This window comes from Zootermopsis nevadensis, unplaced genomic scaffold (assembly GCF_977971745.1).
Source record: "Zootermopsis nevadensis isolate Lab colony 2312 unplaced genomic scaffold, Znev_1.0 Znev_ptg000012l, whole genome shotgun sequence".
NCBI lineage: Eukaryota > Metazoa > Arthropoda > Insecta > Blattodea > Termopsidae > Zootermopsis > Zootermopsis nevadensis.
Window position 1 is genome coordinate 3,492,020 of NW_028259144.1, and position 20,867 is coordinate 3,512,886.

At 40.5% G+C, this 20,867-nt stretch overlaps 1 protein-coding gene across 7 annotated transcripts in view; it reads left to right on the top strand.

Annotated features, from left to right (window-relative positions):
• Positions 1 to 20,867, top strand: part of LOC110841535 (ras-GEF domain-containing family member 1B) — a 360,406-nt gene that overhangs the window by 47,524 nt on the left and 292,015 nt on the right. Inside the window, exons 2-5 of one of the 7 annotated variants that reach the window (XM_022087180.2) lie at positions 2,128 to 2,288; positions 6,458 to 6,591; positions 7,134 to 7,227; positions 13,165 to 13,215. In XM_022087180.2, coding sequence (XP_021942872.1) covers positions 2,139 to 2,288; positions 6,458 to 6,591; positions 7,134 to 7,227; positions 13,165 to 13,215 — 429 coding nt within the window. In that variant the 5' untranslated portion in view covers positions 2,128 to 2,138. Of the gene's footprint in view, positions 1 to 2,127; positions 2,289 to 6,457; positions 6,592 to 7,133; positions 7,228 to 8,205; positions 10,910 to 13,164; positions 13,216 to 18,554; positions 19,139 to 20,867 lie in introns of those variants that run through there. The other 6 variants (XM_087347618.1, XM_022087179.2, XM_022087175.2 and 3 more) reach the window with 6 other exon arrangements.

The window sequence follows — 20,867 nt, forward strand, 5'->3', positions numbered from 1 at the left end:
TCAGTTACAGCAAAAAGAAATTCATTCTTACGAAGGAGTCGCGATGCTCAGTAAGAGTTAAGTCGGCTCCTACCTATTCCGTAACAAGCGATTATCGGAAATTCAAATAAACGAAGACTATAGGTCTTCGTAAGAAAGGTAATTTTGTCCTTGTTGATAATGTACTTACCTGATCTCGAGTGTACGTTACCCGGTTTCTCCGTGGCATTCCAACAATTACTCCATTCACACACAGAAGAAGGCAATGGCAAACCACTTCTGGATCATCTGCCAAGAACGTATATGAACAGGTCCCAGTCCGAGAAAAGGATGGAAGGATCCTGTTCATATGGACCTGTCGCCAGACAGAACACTAAATAATAATAAGATGAGGTGGTCTAGCGGTTAGAACGCTGGCCTTGTAATCCTGGGGTCTCGGGTTCGATTTATAACTTGTGTTGGGCAAGGCCGTGGTCTAGGCAACACGGAGTTTTCCTCCGTGGCATCCCAACAATTACTCCATTCACACACAGAAGAAGGCAATGGCAAACCACTTCTGGATCATCTGCCAAGAACGTATATGAACAGGTCCCAGTCCGAGAAAAGGATGGAAGGATCCTGTTCATATGGACCTGTCGCCAGACAGAACACTAAATAATAATAATAATAATAATAATAATAATAATAATACACGAGATAATTTTGACACCCCTGCTTTATGTATGTTATAACACGTCTTGCAAATACAGACGTCTGATTCCAAAATAGGGATGGAAAAATAATGACTGCCTCTCAGCATGGATAAGACTGGAGATCTCAGTGCAAGATAATTTAAGAACCACAGCAAGTAAAAGGATTTATGCAACAAAGAGGATGTCACCATATAGATTTGACTAGAGATAAATACATACATCTTAATTCTTTTCTTTTATTTAGAAATAACGCTCACAATTTTTGTTGTAATATTTAAGCTATGATTTCACCTCCGTCCGGTTACATAAGCAAAGAACCTTACGGGCCATAGCAGGTTATCTTTATTTGTCATCACTTGCCGTAAAGCACATTTGTACACGCCACTGTATTCAGTGGCGTGCGACATTAATTTCACTCGTATTTTCTTCAACCACGTGTTTAGAAATGTTCTTCCCAAGAAAACATATGGAATCGCTGATATAAATTTTGCATATTCGTAACTTTGGCATTAAAATGAAGTGAGTGGTAAGCTTTACGCTCCTGCTAACTTAACTCTTAGGCAAGAGTATGGCGTGCTAATCTAATGAAACAAATTAAATATATCTTAATCCAATAAGTAAATAAAGTCAGATCACAGACAAAAGTAATATGAAATAATCGTATTATAAATAAAATTGTAGTAAAACTATATTCGGGGAAGCAATAGGAAGTCGCCATATTGGATACATACAGTATTAATATCGCATATTAATTTAGATTAATCTAGGATATTTTATGGTTATGTAAATTATTAAAAATACAGTTGTCGTTATGAAACTAGATGATTTGTCTACGTCATCACAAACGTCCACTGTCGAAGCAAACCATTCAAATTTTTTGTAATCACTCACGTATTCCATCTTCATTTTGACGGCCACTTGATTGCACGCCAATGGCCGACGCAGTTTTTCTCAAACTTCGTCTTGTCACGGTGGACTCATGCCATAGAAGCGACAGTAACGTGAGTCCGTTTCGCGTGGTGATCGTCTTTTCTTTTTGCTTGTATTATGTTTAGTGGGTCTCCTACACAACGAAACTGGAGAAGCCTGAGTGCTGGCCAAATATGGGGCTTGTCCACCCCCAGTACCGAAATTAGCACGCAAGAGTGACACAAGTCAGAACAATCCGAATTTGAGGGTCTCTGAAGAATTGCGTGACGTCTTTGGCTAGTCTTATGCAGTCTGATTCCATGGAACATAGTATCCTGTAGAATACGATAGTAGCTCAGCTAGTCAAGAGATTCCCGTATATGGTGAAGCACGTAGACCCGCTAACATGTTCTCAACAGCCTATTTCTCTAACATACATTTTAATATTATACTTCCGTCTGCGCCTAGGTCTTCTAACTTATCTCTTTCCTCCAGGTTTTCCCACCAAAATTTTGCTCATCAAATAATCTATATTTTAATTTTTCAGAATCGGTCCTCATGAGGCCAGAGGAAGAGGAGAGCATCAGTGGTGCCAGTAGTGGCGGTGGCGACGACACGAACCTTCAGGATAGCACAGAAAATGGACATACGGTGGACAAACCACGTGCCCCAGAAAGGTCCAGGGATCTTTTCGGAATCCAACTCGAGGTACGGCTTCAGAGAATAGCAGCTACTTGGAAGGATAACACTGAAATGTCTTAAGTAACGTCTCAGGAAGTTCTATTTAAGCTTCGTGTCTTAAAGGAAGTGTTTTATTAGATCTAAAAGAACCAAAAACTTAGATTCTGCGATCAACCATTACTTTAGGTCCCAATACATAACGCAAGTAAAATATCGAAAGACCCTACAAAGATACGAACTTGAACCTTTAGCACCTCATAATTCTGCTGACACGGTTTTAACACCAAAACAAATGACTTTCATTTTTTAAGTGTCATGACTTACGAAATGAGTTCAGTTGTACTAAGAAAATTAGGCTTTCGTTACTTTTTGTGACTCTACCAACAGATGAAACAGGTTTCAACCACCATCTTCCCCACCCACATCGTAAGTACAGTAATGGACCAACAAAGTCTTTCTGACCTATTTGTTTCGCTTTTGGGTGTGGTTATTCACGGAACGTACTTAAGCCACGTCCCTTAAGTCAAGCACAATCCTACACTGACCAAGATCAAGAACATGTGTTCACCTTCGCCACGTCCGGACCGTTCTATTTTATTTCTTTCTTATACATTTATTTTTTCTGTTCTCCTTCACTTTTTACGTTATTTGTCTCTTATTTTATTCTCACTGTATCTTATTCCTGTTCGTTATGCAATGAAATATTTTCTGGTACACAATATCTTTAATCATGTTGCAATTCTATTTTTATCCGACGAACCTTTTCTGTGAAAGTCTCTAGCAGTCACGTGACGTAAGCCATTATTTCTGCACTCCCCAATTCGCCGTTTGCATTATTTCCTTCCAGCTGTTGTCTTGACACGTTCATTTCTCGTCGTCACTTCAGAAGTCGCTCTTGACACTGAACCCCGAATCGTATCTCGTCGGCGTCTATGAAGTCTGATAGTGACTTCACTTCCGTGCAACTCGTCTGCCACCAATTCGAAAGACTTCAGAATTTATTCTTTTGTTCATTGCTGACTGACACCTTAATTACCAATCCTGTATAAAGTATCTGACTGATGAAAAAGAAAGAACTGTGTTGAAATGCCATGAACCAATGGAAGAAGCAAGGATTCAGTACCTTGTGCCTCGCTGGAATTTTCAAGGCGATTAATTTCAGTATGAATAAAGTGTAAGGACGGCATTTCCCACGTCCATTTTGTTTCTCCAAATTTCTACTCTCAAAAGGGCTGTTGCAAACTTCGCTCGCCGGTGCCCGGAACTTGAACTGTAAAGACATTCCGGACGTATTTGGAACGGCGAAAATCGTCAACACCGCGATAACTAACTAACTAGATGGCTTACGGAACCCGGAGGTTCAGCACCGAATTAACCAAAGCCCTCCGCCGGGCCCTGTCCTGGGCCAACAAAATCCAGTTTCCTTCAACTCCTATCTCCCATAGATCCCGCCTGACATCCTCCCATCTACGTCTAGGTCTCCCCAGAGGTCTCTTCCCCTCAGGATTCCCAAATAGTGGACCCAACCAACTAGATGGCTCACCGAACCCGAAGGTTCATCACCGAATTAACCAAAGCCCTCCACCGGACCCTGTCCTGGGCCAACAAAATCCAGTCTCCTTCAACTCCTATCTCCCACAGATCCCGCCTGACATTATCCTCCCATCTACGTCTAGGTCTCCCCAGAGGTCTCTTCCCCTCAGGATTCCCAAATAGTGGACCCAACCAACCAGATGGCTTACCGAACCCGAAGGTTCATCACCGAATTAACCAAAGCCCTCCACCGGACCCTGTCCTGGGCCAACAAAATCCAGTCTCCTTCAACTCCTATCTCCCGTAGATCCCGCCTGAGATTATCCTCCCATCTACGTCTAGGTCTCCCCAGCGGTCTCTTCCCCCCAGGATATCAACACCGCGGTAATTAATCGAATTTGAGCTTCGTGTAAAATGATTAACTCGAACCAAAGTTTAATTAGCACAATTATTTTGCTACAATGTGGACATCAGTACCAAATTTATTTTAAATCTGTTCACAACTTTATGAAACGTGAACTGATAGATGCCTGGGTCACATGGACAGCCATGACATTCTCATTTTGTAGTAATTCAATGTAATTTGTGCAGATAACTCTTTAAAAAGTAAGAAAACGTTCTGATGACACACAGTTGACGGGAAGTCGCTAATACGGGCTTAAATTAAGTAGAACGTCTTAGAAGATTCGTACTAGGAAGCTTCCACGATTATCTTATACTTAATTAGACGTATCCAGCTGTTAAGTTGCTACCGATGCTTATAATTAAAGTTGTACTTCTGGGAGCAATCTTAGATGACGTGGCGAATTTCTAAAATGTATTTTTTTTCCTTACCAATTGTATCAAATTGGTTTGCCACGGTTGCGTATAGAATCCTCCGTTTCCTTATTAAAAACTCGGCTGCCAGTGTTACCAACACCTCGATAAAACATTCTTTTGATTTCTTTCGGAGAAGCGAACCATTCATCAGGACGAACATGCAAGACTATATCGTTTCGGGCTTTTTTGGCCGGAAACAATAGATTAAGAATGGTTTATGAGTTTGCCACTTCTGTTCTTATACCGTTGTCCAATTTTGATAGACTTTGATATGAAACTTCCAATTTAAAACTACATTAACTGTATTAATCTAATATACAGCCCCTGAGTCACATAAACATATTCCATAATTGTATAATATTTGAGATGATAATGTTGCGTCATATTGTGACGATTATAATTGTTTAATTTTAACCGTCTAATCACAATAAAATATTTTATTAAATATTAAAATATTATTACTACAATTAACATTTAATATTTAAAATATTTAAAATATATTAAAATATATTAAAATGATGCTCTTTCTATCGAAATGTTCGATTTGCAATTAGAGCATCATCTTTAAAATATATTTTAATATATTTTAAATATTAAATGTTAATTGTAGTAATAATATTTAATATTTTAATATTTAATAAAATATTTTATTATGATTAGACGGTTAAAATTAAACAATGTATAATATTTATTTGAGCCACTCTAATATTAACATACACTACTGAATCATAGCTTGGTTAGAGACTGAATTTTCTACTGTATTAAGTAAAAATTCATGTTCTCACGGTGGCAAGTATTAAGGATCGCTGTCATATGTATTGATGAAGTAGACGTTTGTCTACGTTTCAAAGGCGCTTCCTGTCTCTGTCACCCAAACCCCTGATGGTAGAGGCAGCAGGGGCTTCTCTTCTACCAGACTACACGGTGCTACAACCACGAAGACAGCCATCTTCTTCTTCCTCTGCCGTAGTTGTTTCATTACCAACAGTAAAACAAAAAATTACATTCACATTTCCTAGAAACAAGTTTGTTAGAATACATGTAGTCGGACGGAAGGTTGATCTGATTTAACTTCGTGGTCTTAAAGAGATCGGTCAATGGCCATTGCAGAGAAAAGAGATCTCGTTCGTTCTGGCATGTAGGTCGAAAGGAAATGCATTCCTGTTACACTCCATTTCACATCTCCATCGAGAGAGCGCGCAGATGAAGTCTTCGTGACCTGTATGCTAAAAACGATTACCTACGAGTGATCAGATATTTTAACTTCAAGAGATTTTCCCACCGCGATTAAAATCTTCATCAACGTTTCTTGTTACTTAATTCCTTTATTCACCTACCTGCTAATTTTCTTCACGAAGTTTCGGATACTGAATCTGCTTCGGTTATGAGGTGAAAATATCGTTGAATTCTTTAGGAAGATCTCATCTTAATCACTGGGTGTTTCCGAAACTTTTAATCCTTTTTCCGAACGCTAGGTGGTGGACACTGTCCATAAATCCAGTAACACTATAATTTGTGCAGTCGATTTAGTCCAAAGAGAAATTGAAGATGGTCGTCTTCTGGGTTGTAGTGCCGTGTAGTCTGGAAGAATTTTACCTGCTTTTCAGAAGTACCTGCTGCCTCCATACTCAGCGTTACCACAGATGAAATAGTGTGACATCAGAGCTGCCATCTAACATGATATATGATTTAATTAAAGGAAGTATTAATGCGATGAGTGACCGATAGAACGAGCTGGAGTGTTGGTGAGTGTCACCGGTTACATTCATATTCATTCTCCTTTTAACCGTTCGAAAGGAGAGGGATTTCCTATTCCACGTGCTGATCACGTGTCGGTGTTCCAGGTGACAAGTCTGCTGCTGGAAGCTGAGAGGCGCAAACTCAGTGTGCTGCAGCGAGAGCTCCAGGTGGCGCTAGCAGAGGGCGGGTCCATCAAAGCGAAGGAGCATCAGAAACAGGAGCTCATCATCGCCATCTCGTGAGTGGTTCTGCAACTACTGGCACAAGTGTGCGGATACTATATTGAAGAGTGACCTAAGGAAATATAGAGAAACTCAAATACTACGTATCATCGACACACTCAATTAAGTTACATTAAAATAATACCAAGAATTGTGTTTGCAAGACATGAGAATTGTGTTTTGAAGCAGATAAATTTATTCCACACGAGTGTCTTTAAAATTCGTTTTAATATTATCTTCCCACTCGCACTGTGTGTAATTTATTCCCTTGAAGTTTTTAGACTAAAATCCATTGTCATGCACCTTTATAAAATATTTACAAAATTTATTCTGAATATTGATTGTTAGTGTTTGGAATCTGGGTAAATGAAGCCAAATTTGTTTGAGATAAGTAGATTAAATCCTAGAAGTAAATCACTAATTGCCATATTGAGCATTACCTTCTGAATGGACTTGTGATTATGTAAATGTTCCAGATTATACAGAATGTCTGCTGCGGTCTATAAAACCCGCTGTATATATACTGACGACTATTGAATAAATGTTTGATGTGTTGCAGACGTATCCAGGCGCAACATGATCACCTGGAGAAGGAATACCGCCAGCACGCCATCGGAGTACTGCGCTGCTCCAAGAACCGAGGATCCGGCAAGGTATGTCTCTCTCTTTACCAGTTCAGTCGAAACTGTTTGTTTTTATCGCATGTGTTATTATTGGAACGAAATTATAATAACTGTTGGTTCGACACCAGTTAAACGTCTGAGTTGGTCTGTGTTTTAAAAACAACCCCAGTAAACAAAGTTATTTTGTTATTGGCCACTGTCGTAAGTTTGTCTCAGATCAGACGTTCCGGAAACTGCCTCCTTCTCCTTCATCAGATTGCGAGAGAGGAAGTTTCCTACTAAGATGGATTCTAGATTTCGAGGTTTGAAAGTAACTCTATCCAACGGATCCAAGTAGGAAAATTCTTCCCCTCCTACCAGATAACGGAGATAAAACCAGTTGCCGAAACAATGCCCAGATAATATTCACGTGGAACATTTAACTCGAAAACTATGTACTAAAGTGCAATCACGCTGGTTACGTAACTTGCAAGATCACGCGAATTTAAGTTGAATTGAAAAGAAAACGTTACAGAATTTCTGCTTAGTTCTTACCTAACGAAACAAATTATTAGTCGCCCTGTGTGACTGCATGTACTGGACCCCCACAGGAGCCAATATGAATTAACAGGTGTATGGACCACTCTTGCTTTCAGCAATGTCATATTTTCGCAACTAGCTGACTGAGCCGTCGAAGTTTGTTCAATGTGATTCAGAGAATCTGTACATAGATGTCAGTGGAATATGAGGGTGCAATTTATTTTTTCATGCAGGTGAACTATTAATTTCACGCATGATTTACGTTTCAGTTTTTATGCTTAAGAGTATAATCGCATTTTAAAAATAACATTCCGGGCGCAGCTGACTTCCAGCTCCTGGAATGCAATGCCACTGACTCCTCGCAAAATTTATGGGGAGGGGATAGTAACGCGCCCTGTTTTTAATATCAGAATTGTATGAATTTAGCTGCGATCCTAACGGTGGTGGGGTGACCTGCCATTTAAGAGAGGTGTGGCCATGTGGAAATATTTATGAGGGTTCGTTTTATAGAGAGTTGAATTTTAGGGAAGGGTACAGTAGGGGCAGTGAGCAGTGGGGAAGAGAGTTGTGAGGTGGTTGCCTAACTAGGAGGGGAATGAAACGACGCCCAAGCACCGTTGTATCTTCGATCGGACGCCGCTAACACCGCCTAGCGACAGAACGTGGAAAACAATACATATTCGAAAGGGGAGTCTGTGTGTGAGGTTTTGCTTGCGAAAATATGGACTTTGTTGTGTTTTTGTTACGGTGTGACTACTAAGTTAGCAATAGAATCAAGGTGTTTTCAGTAATCTTCGTTTGTCATTCTTGAAAATTTGCTGACGTCTGCTAGACAGCTTTGACTCTCGAATGTGATATTCTCACGAGCAGTAAACGTGATCGAATCCCGTGATATTTGTGTGCTGTGAATATTCTTTTGAGGTTTGTTTATTTTATTATTTTGGTCGATTTCTAATCTGAAGTGGGGGAAATGGAATCTGTGACTACGTTTGTTCGGGAGAAGCTTTTGATACTTGATATGACCTGCGTTACGTAAGGGTGGAAGAGAATAGCAAGTGTGGCGGTGGTAGTTTGCACAAACAGCAGGGGGTGAGAGGAGGGGTTGGTGGTGGAAATGTGAAGCAACATTGGGTGGAGGGGTGCGTTCCATCCCTCCAGACTCAGATCACATCAATTAAGTTAGAAACTAAATTACACCAGTGTCTGATAGAGTCGAAGCAAAAATAGAGAACACTGACATTCACCTCAGAAATAAATATTTTATCTAGATATGTGTGAAGCCTAAAAATCAATCATAAGTTTCAATTTGTCCAACGTGTGGTTCCACGGAGTTGGCGCTTTGCCCCTTCGGCCGGATAGCCGTTCCGACGGCAAGTCCGGGGGGCTACGCCCCCGTCCGGATACTCAGCTGGCAAGACTAGCTGAGCCAGTTCCCACTGTCCCCGAAATGCTAACGGGTGGTTACACTGATAATCAACACAGTGCAGAGATAGGACAAGCAACTGCTCTGTCAACCATCGAAGGTTCGAACTTATTACTGAGAAGAAAGAAACAGGCTAGTATTAAGAGTAACGGTGCAGTGATCCACGCGTCGGACTCTAACTGTGTTGCCAAACCACCAATCGGTGTTCATAAATTTGGTGCACTTAGAAGTTACCCGATTCCAGTAAGACCCCCGGTAGTTCCAAACCTGAAACCAAGGCCTCCTGAGAGAACCTCTAGCGAAGGGTCTCTCCCAGGTAGCAAGAAATTTGCGACACCTTTTGTAACATCGGAATCGAGGCCGGATCCTTCTAAGGCAAATGTAATAGAATATGCACAGTCCTGCAAGAATAAATCGATTTTATCGTCTCCGGATCGAAATCTGAAGTCCACTGAAGAGGGCGCAGTTAGTTATGTAGAGTTCAGTTCTAGTACTGAAGCTGTAGACTTTACACCAGCTACTGGAGAGACTAGAACAAACGAAGCACAGTTCAGATCATCGGTTTCGCCATCACCAAGAAGCTCACAGCTTAGTTTATACGTAGGTTCTAGAAGAAACTCACCTCCAGTTCCACAAGTACCCCCACTACAACCAAACAAAACATCTCTCCAGAATTTAATTCCTCCAGGGGAGAGAGAAAACAGAAGAACATCATCTCCACAGCCTTCTGAATACTTCTTACCCATTCAGAAGTCACCTTTAAAAGAGATCACTGGGAAAAATTCTCCAGTGCCAGAGTACCTTTCAACTGGAAAGAAATCCCCATTACCTGAGTGTGTAGCCAAGAACGTAGTTCGAAAATCGTCCAGTAGGACAAGTATCCCCGAGGTTCACGAAGCCAGCCCTTCTCCGTCAAAACCTATTAAAAAGGAGTGTCTGTGTGCTGACCCCCGGAGACCACCCTTAACACCGGCGCGACCAAAAAGCGTTGCATTTGCCATCGACGAAGAAGATCGCTGTGTTCCTCCACCACCACCGCCTCCAAGAAGTGTTAGCAAGCCCAAGCCAGTTCCTGCTCGAATCTCGAAGGCAAACAGCTGTCCAGGAATCATATACTCACCAACGAAGGACATATTAATTGTTAAGCAGCCACTTGCTATAATTAAACCTTCAGTTTCTCCTGTGCAAGCTATTGGCTTTAAAAGTACAGCATCTGGGAAAATCGTCGTCACTGGGGGGACAGAATTCGAAGCTGAAGTCGTGAACGTTGTCACCGCAGGGGGCGAGGTTTTGAGTGTCTTCTGCGAGAAACAGGGGACCGGCAGTGATATCTGTGGAGGCTGTGTTAAATCCGGCAGTGGGAACTTTCGTGTAATAGACGGTAACGTCGGTAGATCTGGTCCAGGATCAGATTTTAATAACTCTTTGGCGTCTCTAGTCGGATCAGCTGGTCGACGGGCTTCGGTTACATCCCTGAGCGATACTTCATTAGCCTCTCTCGTCGTTGGAGGTTGTTGCAGAGGCTCTGAATTTGAGGGTTTGATTTTTGGTAACGAAATTGTTGTGATGGGCGCGAGTGGCGGTGCTAAGGGGTCGTCCGGGGGCAGTGAAGCTGAAAGTTGTGGGGGTGGGGCATGCAGGAAGATATTATCTGGAAGAAATCAGCAACAACAGGCGCCATCTAGTGGACAGCCAGTGAAACCTCAGCAACAATTCCAGCAACCTAAAGGTGGGGGAAGTCCCGGACCTGGGCCCGGTGGAGGAACACAGGTAAGGGCAGAATGGCTATCATCGTGCCCCCTTCTGAAAGATCCGGGAAACTTCAGATTCAGGGCTCAATATATGACGGTGTGGAATCAACTTTACGACTGTAGAACATGACAGTTTCGGATTTTGAACCGCGGTTTTCATAACAGTGAGGTGTTCTTTTGAGGATGACTGTTGACTTTGGTTTTATGTGTAATGATGAAAGGTCAGAGGAGTCCGCTGCGGTGAGGGGAAGAGGGGGATCACATTACTTGAATCAGATCTGCTCGTACTGTAACATGTTGGATTTATTAGTAATGTAAACAGAATGTTGAATCAGTAAGTAAGAATGGGATATTATGTCAAGAGGGAGTACCCTGGAAAGGCAAAATAAATTAAACACTTCCCGCCTTTCTATTATACCAGTAGTGCATTTCGTTCATCTGTATAGGCGTAGCCCTTTTAAAACTATCGGTAGCTCGTACTCCCTCCTTTAACATTCAGTAACCTTGCGTTTTGCAAACAATTTATTTTTGTGTTTTGTATGATTCTCAGAATAAATAGCGATTATTCCACTGGACAGCGTTAACCAACTGATGATTGTAATGGTGGAATGCTACGTTTTCTTTGCGATACGGACTGAAGCTTCGGCCTCAAGATGGTCGTAATATATGTGTATTTAAACTGACGGTCGCTTTCGATTGGTTAGCAGTCCTGATTTGTAATAGTGACGTCAGTGGATAAAATCTTTAAGTTTATGTCACGCTAGCCTTGTAATCCTGGGGTCCCGGGTTCAATTCCCGGTGGTGCTCAGATTTATAACTTGTGTTCGGCAAGGCCGTGGTCTAGGCAACACGGAGTTTTCCTCCGGGGGCTTCCCCGGTTTCTCCGTGGCATCCATTCACACACAGAAGAAGGCAATGGCAAACCACTTCTGGATAATCTGCCAAGAACGTATATGAACAGGTCTCAGTCCGAGAAAAGGATGGAAGGATCCTGTTCATATGGACCTGTCGTCAGACAGAACACTAAAAAAAAGAAGAAGAAGAAGAAGAATATAGACCAAGTAAAATTTAGACAGAAGGTACAATTCTTTTCCATGTTTCTTTCTCCAACGTAGAAGTAATAAATGCTGAAAACTTGCAGCGCGTCTGAATAAAAGACGAAAAATAAAAGTAGAATCTACCCATGTCGCGGACCCCGTAGGCATAATGTGCTGCCGTGGGCATTTCAGTAGACCGCCCCGCTCATAAATAAGTGGCGCGGCAGAATTGAGGTCATCGGCTCACGACCCGAGTTTCATAGGCGTATAATCGACATCTGCTTTATTCTCCCTCGTCTTACAAGCAACTGGCTCTGCGTTGCTATGGTGACGATGCGAGTACTCTGCTGCCATTCCGGGTTTGAACAGGAGACTGCATTAACTAAGCCACAAGTATGTTGCCATGCATTACACATTCTGACCCTGAATAGATGTAACCCAAATCATTAGTGTACCATAACCACCGAATTCCGCGGCCTTAGCACTCCTTCGTATTTGGGAGATTCCGGGTCCATTTCTCGGCTTGAAGACCGGCTATCATCTCTGGAAGTCATTTCTCGGTGCTAATGATACAAGCCCACTCATCTCATACTTCTCTTGGCATAAATGAAATTTTTAAGAATTCGATCTTAATTAAATATGATACGTAATGTGAATGATTTTTAATCGGACAACAAAAGCATCCAACCGCATAATTGCATCTTTCAGTCGACCGAAATAAACTGAATAATCAATACTGCGCTGCGGTTTTTTTTAGACAGGAGTAATGGCTGAGTATTAACCGGTCTTCGCTTAAGCTAAAGCGTAAAGAACGCCTTACGAGCACTTCCGACACTCACACAAAGATATTTCTCCGCCTGGTTTATCACTTAGTGGCGACGGTCGTAATCAAACTAGGGATATTTTTGAACAGTAGCATCACAACATTAATCAGTATAATTTCGAAGATGGCTGTCTCCCTGTAGGTTTCAAACGTGTTTACTGCTTCCATCGTCAGGGCATAATATTTATGACGATATGGGTGTGATATGCAAGACTGACCAGAGTATCAGTAAGCAATCTAAATGGCGCAATGATCTAGTCCACACGTGCAGCTACCATTAGGAAGCTTTCATAAATAACGAAAGAGATAAAAGGTGGCAAAGTTTGAACATACAAAATAAATAATTCCCTATTGAATTTTAACGAGCGTTTTCGAAAAGTGTTCCGTAAATGAAGAAAATCTGTTTTGTTTCAGAGCAACAGAAGTCAACCAGCCATTGGACTGAAGCAGACACCGAAGGCGAGGGTGAGTACAGATAACAATTATAAATCACGTGATTGATTTCGTCTCTAGTTACAGTTTTTCGTAATCGATTGTCTCACCTAAAAACAACGGCGTCTGTTTATATGGGTACTTCTCCTCCGGAGATAAATAATTAACATGTCTCTCTGAATCTTAGCAACACATAGGTTTTGACGTAATCAGCATTATGCTTAGTGCTCCTCATATGTATATTTAACTGTCTGCGACATACTTGTTTAGTCGACGTGTTTCCTGTTTTGTGTCATCTGCTTAGAATATTGCTGTTGATTTTAAATTCGGTTTGTACCGGTAGCCGAAGTGATACTGTTCATATTTGGTTCACAAAAAATATTGATACTTCCAAGATTTGCATCAGCAATAATTGAATATTAGTGCCAATAAAGTAAAATTGCAAAGGACATATTAATAAAAACAGACGTACACGAAGTCGGAGTACAAATTTCCACTCAATTTTATATAGACTATGGAATAATTGAAGCCTTCATTTGGATCATTTTCATTCGCTAGCAATCATAGTAACGCTGCAACTCTGCACAACACCGTTCAGACGAGCTCTTGATCTCCTTGAATCCATTCCACAAGGGTGATTTGAAGAGGACTGCTGACAGATGAGAGGGTGGGCTGGGGGAGGGGCAATGGACGGGTATAGTTGCCATGGTTACCGACTGTATAAATAACGCAATGCTTTTGCGCTGGTTTTATGTACGAGTCGTGGTGGGGGAAGGGGGGATATAATGAACAATTCATCTCTTTCAAGGGCTCGGTTCGATTTTCCATCCATTTGTCATTCTTAAAGATAAGGTGGATTAAGGTAGCTGTTTATAAGACAGTCAGATGGGATCAGTACAGATTAATATTCAGTTCGCCTGCATCTCCGATTTATGTCTTAATTTATGGATGCGTTATACTTAATAATCTTCAACAAATGTTGCTACGGGGATCAAATTACGGTGAATGTGATAAGGGCGTGTAGCACGCATGGGAAAGATAAGAAATGCACAAGAAAGTATTTTTTCCCTACGAGGAAATGTTGCAAGACGTTTAGTTTAATTCCAGAACCAAATGAAAAGAATAAAGATTTTGTTATCGACGATATATCGAGCTACAGGCGCCGAATCCAGTGGATTAGATGGATTTAAATGAATGTCTGGCTTCCTCGTGCAATTTAGCGCGTATTCCTCACCTGAACGTAATATTCTGATTTTACTTTGATTACGTTTCAAAGCAGGAAACTCATTTTCTGACAGTTACACTCGAATCAGATATCTATCTCTCAGTTACACATGGTTTAATTACGAACTCCTACCGATGATACGCTTTTAATATCGCGTTATCTTCTGTAACACATGCAGAGTTCAGCCAGGTGTATAGGCAAACGTATATGTTTACCTGTGTGGAGGGTTGCAGCAGCCAATTCCATGAATAATTAAGGAGGATAAGAGACTCACGCACCTTGTTGCCGCTTCTGTGAGCCTCTATTTAGAGTCATGTCAACACCGTCGTATTCTGATTAAATTACTATAGTAGTACAATGTAGTGCCACTAGTTTACACTGATTGCGATGATGCCTGTGTTTACATTATCAAGCAACTACCGGGTGTTCTGGAAAACTAGATTAAATTCGTCACATCTATGATCTAGACACAATTAGAAAATGACACAAGAATTGGAATATCCACACATGACTGATTTATTGGTTATTTAACGACGTTTTTAAGGTGAAAATGTTGTATAGCGTTAAAGACGATAAAATCTTCATGAGCCATTTTAATATTATCCCCCGAGGTAAATTATAGCGACTATGCTCTAGTAGTGCATCCGTGAGCTATCCGGTTTTAATCTTGACTATGTTACCAGCTGTGACCGCGGTTTGTCATGGTCTTTCTCAGTCTCTCCAGATGACTACCACGTGAGTGCCGGGAAATAGGCCGTGGTATTATCCTTCCAAATCCATATGCAGTATATCCTGTGTGATAGAAAGAGTATCGTTAAAAATTCCAAGAACCAGAAGCGTTATCCCATATGGTCACTTTCCTTAAAGGCTTCGGGTTATAAAGAAATGTTTTTTCACTTATGCTTGCTACATGTTCTACCCACGTTATACCTGATTTAATAGTTATAAGTTTATGAGGATATTGGATTTATAACGCGAAAATTTTTTTTCTAGAAAGCATGCCGATTAAAATTATTTCAGACTGACTTACCAGCTGAAAGAAACGGAATACATTCTGAATATGTAACTATTGTAAACAAAAGTTGATCCAGTATCTGTTGTTTTAAGACATCTAGTGTATTAACTTCTCATTCAGATGACCCACTTCACACACGTGTCGGAGAAGTTGCCGACGTGACACGGCGATGCGGCAATTTTCTTCTCCTTTAGCCAGTAAACATTTGGTCAGGTGATAGCAGAGACAGGATTTCTCTCTGGCTAAGTGGAGGGCGGACGCTTAAAGCGACACCTATCGTAGGGAGAGGACTTTGCTCTCAAAGTACAGGATTGTGTTCCATCTGTGTGTACACCGATAATTATGCAGAATATGACAACCACGTCAGCTCGAAATACGGATAGGAAGACAGGTGATCGATTCTCAGCAGTGTCAGTGGAGTCCTCTTCATTATTGTACCTTGAACGATTCTGGGTTTCCTCTCACTACTCGTTTGTGGTAAAGGCGGAAATGAAAGTCCGAATTCCATCACAGATGCGTCTAACATCGATGTCAAGAAAAAGTGGAGGGTGATATTTAACATTTTCCCAGAGGTGGGGATATCGATTTTGGTTACTCTGGACTGGAACGCCGTTTAGATTGACTTGGACCTAGATACTAATTTTTAGGAATGAAGCTGGGAATAGCACGTTTCTCCGAAACGCTGGTACAGGCTTGCAAGTTCCTGTCCAAAAGATAAACAACGATGAGAATAAATGGAGTTTCACCTCCGAGTCCTAAGGGTTTTACACCATCACGGTGTGTTATAAAGTGCATGCATACCGTCACTTTTACAAAAAGAAAAATCTTGAAACGAAATTAATAGATAGTTATGATATATATATAAATGAGGATGGGGGATAAGGCTATTATTGCCGACGGTTGGGATCGAACCCGGGATCCTATTAATGATGCTGATTTAAACAAAGCTATTTTAACAGTCTGCTATTCTCTACCTGGGGGGTCAGAAAATACCCCAGGTAATCAACTAATGTTAACAATTTTATTGATTTTGGGATTTTACAAAATTATATTGGTTTTGGGTAAATACGTTCCTCGGTTTGTGTGTAATGATTTGTCATTGTGCGCGACATTTAGCGATTAGTGCATCAAAATGGCGGAGTCGACAATTTGACATATGACGTCACAATCGTCCTCTACCATGGCATTCTCTCTCCAGACATAAAGAAATTTAATTTGTGGTGCTGGTAGTTCAGTGCTGTCGAGCTAGACCCAGAGAGTTTGCCAGCAGCTAGACTGCTCCGACCATCTCGTTGCTATGGAGATCCGCTTGTAAATGGATGAACACCGTTTCGTGTAACAGTAGAATATAGCTTATAGAATAGACCTTGCTGTATTCCGAGCCTAGATATATATTTTTGGGGAAAGTCGATTTAAAATTTTACTCGGACCTTGTGTAACGCAAGGCGTGTAATCTATTTGATCGACATACTCCGAATTTATATTCGCCCATCTTTTAGTGCAGACAACCAATATAGAATTTAACCGAAATTCCTTGAGTTTTAGATAAATCATTTGGACGATCAGAGGGACTGGCGGACATTGATTCCCTAATGTACCAGAATCCCACAGATGAAATATCAAAGAACATTAAGCAAAGTTCCGTGTTCACGACACACACAAATAAAAAGCTCTGCCACATGAGTCGCTCTTGCGCTGAGAATCTTGTGGGTTCAAATGTCGGAGGTTGCACTGTGCAGTACGCGGGCGATAACGAGGTCAGAGCCCGCAGGTGCGCGTCCTCTCCGCCCACAATCCACTATAATCTCTGACAACAAAAATCCAGCATTTTCTACTCCATTTACTTCTCGCCTTGTATTTGTGCTCTCGACGCATGGATGGGCCAAGAGGTGTGCACCGGGAATTGGTCGGGAAGCCTGAGGGAAAGAGACCTCTGGGGAGACCTAGACGTAGATGGTAGGATAATCTCAGGCGGGATCTATGGGAGATAGGAGTTGAAGGAGACTGGATTTTGTTGGCCCAGGACAGGGTCCGGTGGAGGGCTTTGGTTAATTCGGTGATGGACCTTCGGGTTCCCTAAGCCATCTAGTTGGTTGGGTCCACTGTTTGGGAATCCTGAGGGGAAGAGACCTCTGGGGAGACCTAGACGTAGATGGTAGGATAATCTCAGGCGGGATCTATGGGAGATAGGAGTTGAAGGAGACTGGATTTTGTTGGCCCAGGACAGGGTCCGGTGGAGGGCTTTGGTTAATTGGGTGATGAACCGTCGGGTTCGTAAGCCATCTAGTTAGTTAGTTAGTTAGTTTGTGCCCTCGACTGATGCAAGCTGCATTTCCAGCAGGTACAGGGTTTGAATCTCGGCTGTGTTGCAGGCTAACCTGGCTGAGATTTTTCGTGTTTCTCTAAATATCTGCAGGCGAGTTTTGGGACAGATCGCTTCCTCATAAATCCGTGAGGCTACACAACTTCCGTGTCTGAAACAGCATCATTTCAGCCTAATTAATCTGCACATTAGCTTACTCTGTATTTACTTCTAGAACCCTCTCAACTGCCATGGTTATGTAGCGTCTAATGTTATGGTAATACAGTGATGATGAAGTGAGAGTGATGCAGAAGGAAACAGTCGTGGCCTATTTTATATACGACTGGAATTTGCTTATGTGAACAGGGGAAAACCGTGACTGTGTTTGGTTAGGCGGTTTCCTGACCGTGAATCGAACCTGCGAAGTGGGATGGAATAAGAAAATTTATAATCAAAATTTTGGTGTCCTCTTGACAATAACGACTGTATATCTAATAAGGCTAAGGGAGATTTTATTTTGGTGAGAACAATAGCTGCTTTAAATTAGGCTTTTTAAAATATCGGAAGCAACGATTTTTGATTACTATCACAGTTAAATTTCCCGCTATAGAGAAATATCTCGTGTAATTTTAACGAGTGTACGTTATATAAATCATATGTTCCGGAAAAAGTTTGAAAAATCTATTCTGTATTACTTTTCATATAAAACACACTCGCTTCTGTTTCTAAAATTTCATGTCACAGAAGGTTGAGTTATTGATGTAAGATAGCAACTCGCGTCATGTTGGTGGAATTCATGCGTCAGATGTTGGTAGTACTGAGCCAAGGCCTCCTGTATTGTGTAGCTTTCAGTTGGTCCGAGACCAAGCGGAATGGCGGTTGAAGTGAGTTTGTGCTAGTGTTTCCAGTTGCATCTTCCGTTTCGAAGCTTGCTTTTTCGCTCAAAATCAATAATATACACCATTCTTCTTGTCCCTTTCCGAGGATAACTGGGCCGGGGCCCGTTAGCAATCGAACGTCGCCGGCATTTGTTTAGCTAATACAGGCATCTTGTCACATGGATCAAACTATGAAATATATCCGCCATATGTCTCTAGTTCTTCAAAACGTGTTCGAGAATTGATATGTAATCGAAATACGAGTGGTGTTCATTTGTCTGACAGTCCATGAAAGTGACCGCTACTGTGATAAAATGGCGCGTTTTTTATATGTTTGTGTTCGTGTGATCTTTTTATTAGAAGTGTCACATGTCGGTGTTTAGTTTCGTACCAGCGATAGATTATAAGAAAGCTATTCCTTCTTGAATGACATTTCTTTCGAAGTGTTTTGCTTTCAACGTAATCTCGACAACATGAGGACCAGTATGATAAGAACTCAAGGAATTCTGTAAGCATCATACATATTAATTTACAAGGTTAGTTTAAACGTATTTAAAATTATCCTCTTTCTGATTGAACAAAGTTTAAAAAATGACGTTTGAATATAGCTGTCTTCTGGCTTGTTGTGCCCAGATGATGGAGGCAGCTAGGACCTCTGAAACGTCGGTAAACTTCTACTAGACTACACGGCGCAACAACCCTGAAGACAGCCATCTTCAAAGTTTAGAAAGTTTGTTGAATAAAAAATGGTAGTGTCACTGTTCACAACTTATATGACAAAGATTAATAACTTTATATTACCCATGTGACATCACTGCAATATTTTATTCTTCTGTAATTATTTTTTTATCTGTTAGATAAGGAGATGCTTACTGATTATTTTTTTATTACTAAACAGTTACACTGCTGAACTTTGTATCCATTCTTGTTTTTCTATAAGCCTATTAGCATCGCACTTTTGATGACGTGTCCAGTCTTTGGATATAATTATTTGGATATTTAATAACGTCCGTTATTATATCTGTGACAAACGTAATCCAAAAGAATGAACACAGTAACGTAAATATTTTGAGAATATCTGTTTCCATATGCAGTATATTGTGGCGCAAAAGTTAATTGTTGAAGACAATATTTATTTGAACGAAACACTTGTGACTTATTCGTCTTTTAAAATTTGGAACTTAGTGTCGGAATTATTATAAACTTAAGTAAACTGCTATGAATGTATTGGAATCTGTGAAATGTATTTATTTTAACCACAGTAATTTGCTGTCAGTATCATGCATATGTGAGTAGTCAGATGATTTAATCTGTTATTTAATCATTTGATTCGTAACATTGATTAAACCAAAGGGCAAAGGTTTTTTATTTCTTTGGATATGTCGAGATAAAACCATAGTCAAATCAGTAATAATTGAAAAGGTGACAACAATCTTATGATAAGATAAAACCATTATGTTGAAAGTGTAATTCAGGATTATGAACAGTACTACACTGAAATTTGCATACGTACGTCCGAACACATATTCATGATTTTTTGTTGTTGTAATTTCATTTATTTTTATCAGAAGAACTCAAATAGAGTTGACAATGTATATTTTGTATTCAAATTTGTGAATGTAAATTTAAAACGTTGTTTGAGATTCAGGATGGACAGTGGTTATCATTTTAACATCTCCAGATATTTTACGCCAAATTTTATTATATTTAAAATATATTGTAGTAATTTAACATCCATGCTGATTTTTTTTTATTAACCATAAAAGTTCTCCGTTGCTTTTATGGATTTTTTTCCCCTATTGTTGTCATAGGTCGAAATTTTGTGTCATTCTTAAAGGTCACGTTTGTACACGTACAAAATTTTTCTTTCTTGCTGTGAAACAGCGTATTTCAGATTTTTTTTACTAGGCTGCTTATAATTTATTTGTCATGCAAACATTGTGGACAGTGACGTTACTAAACTGAGAGGGGTCCATTTTGGACTGATATTGTCATAGAATTACACAACCCAAGGAGTGTTTTGTCAAGTCAATTAGCTACAATTTGATACAGTTTTCAGTGCACGGATGCTCAAATTACGAACCCCAAGCAACCAAGAATGAAATAGCCTTTGAATATTTGTGTAATCAAATACATTTAGTTACCGATATTGTGCCCAGAAAAAGAGTACAGGGCTGCTACGATTTAAATTCTTTTAAATATAAAGTCACGAAACCCCAAACGCGTGTATTCACCGCCATTTGCACAATGCAATGCATCAAATAG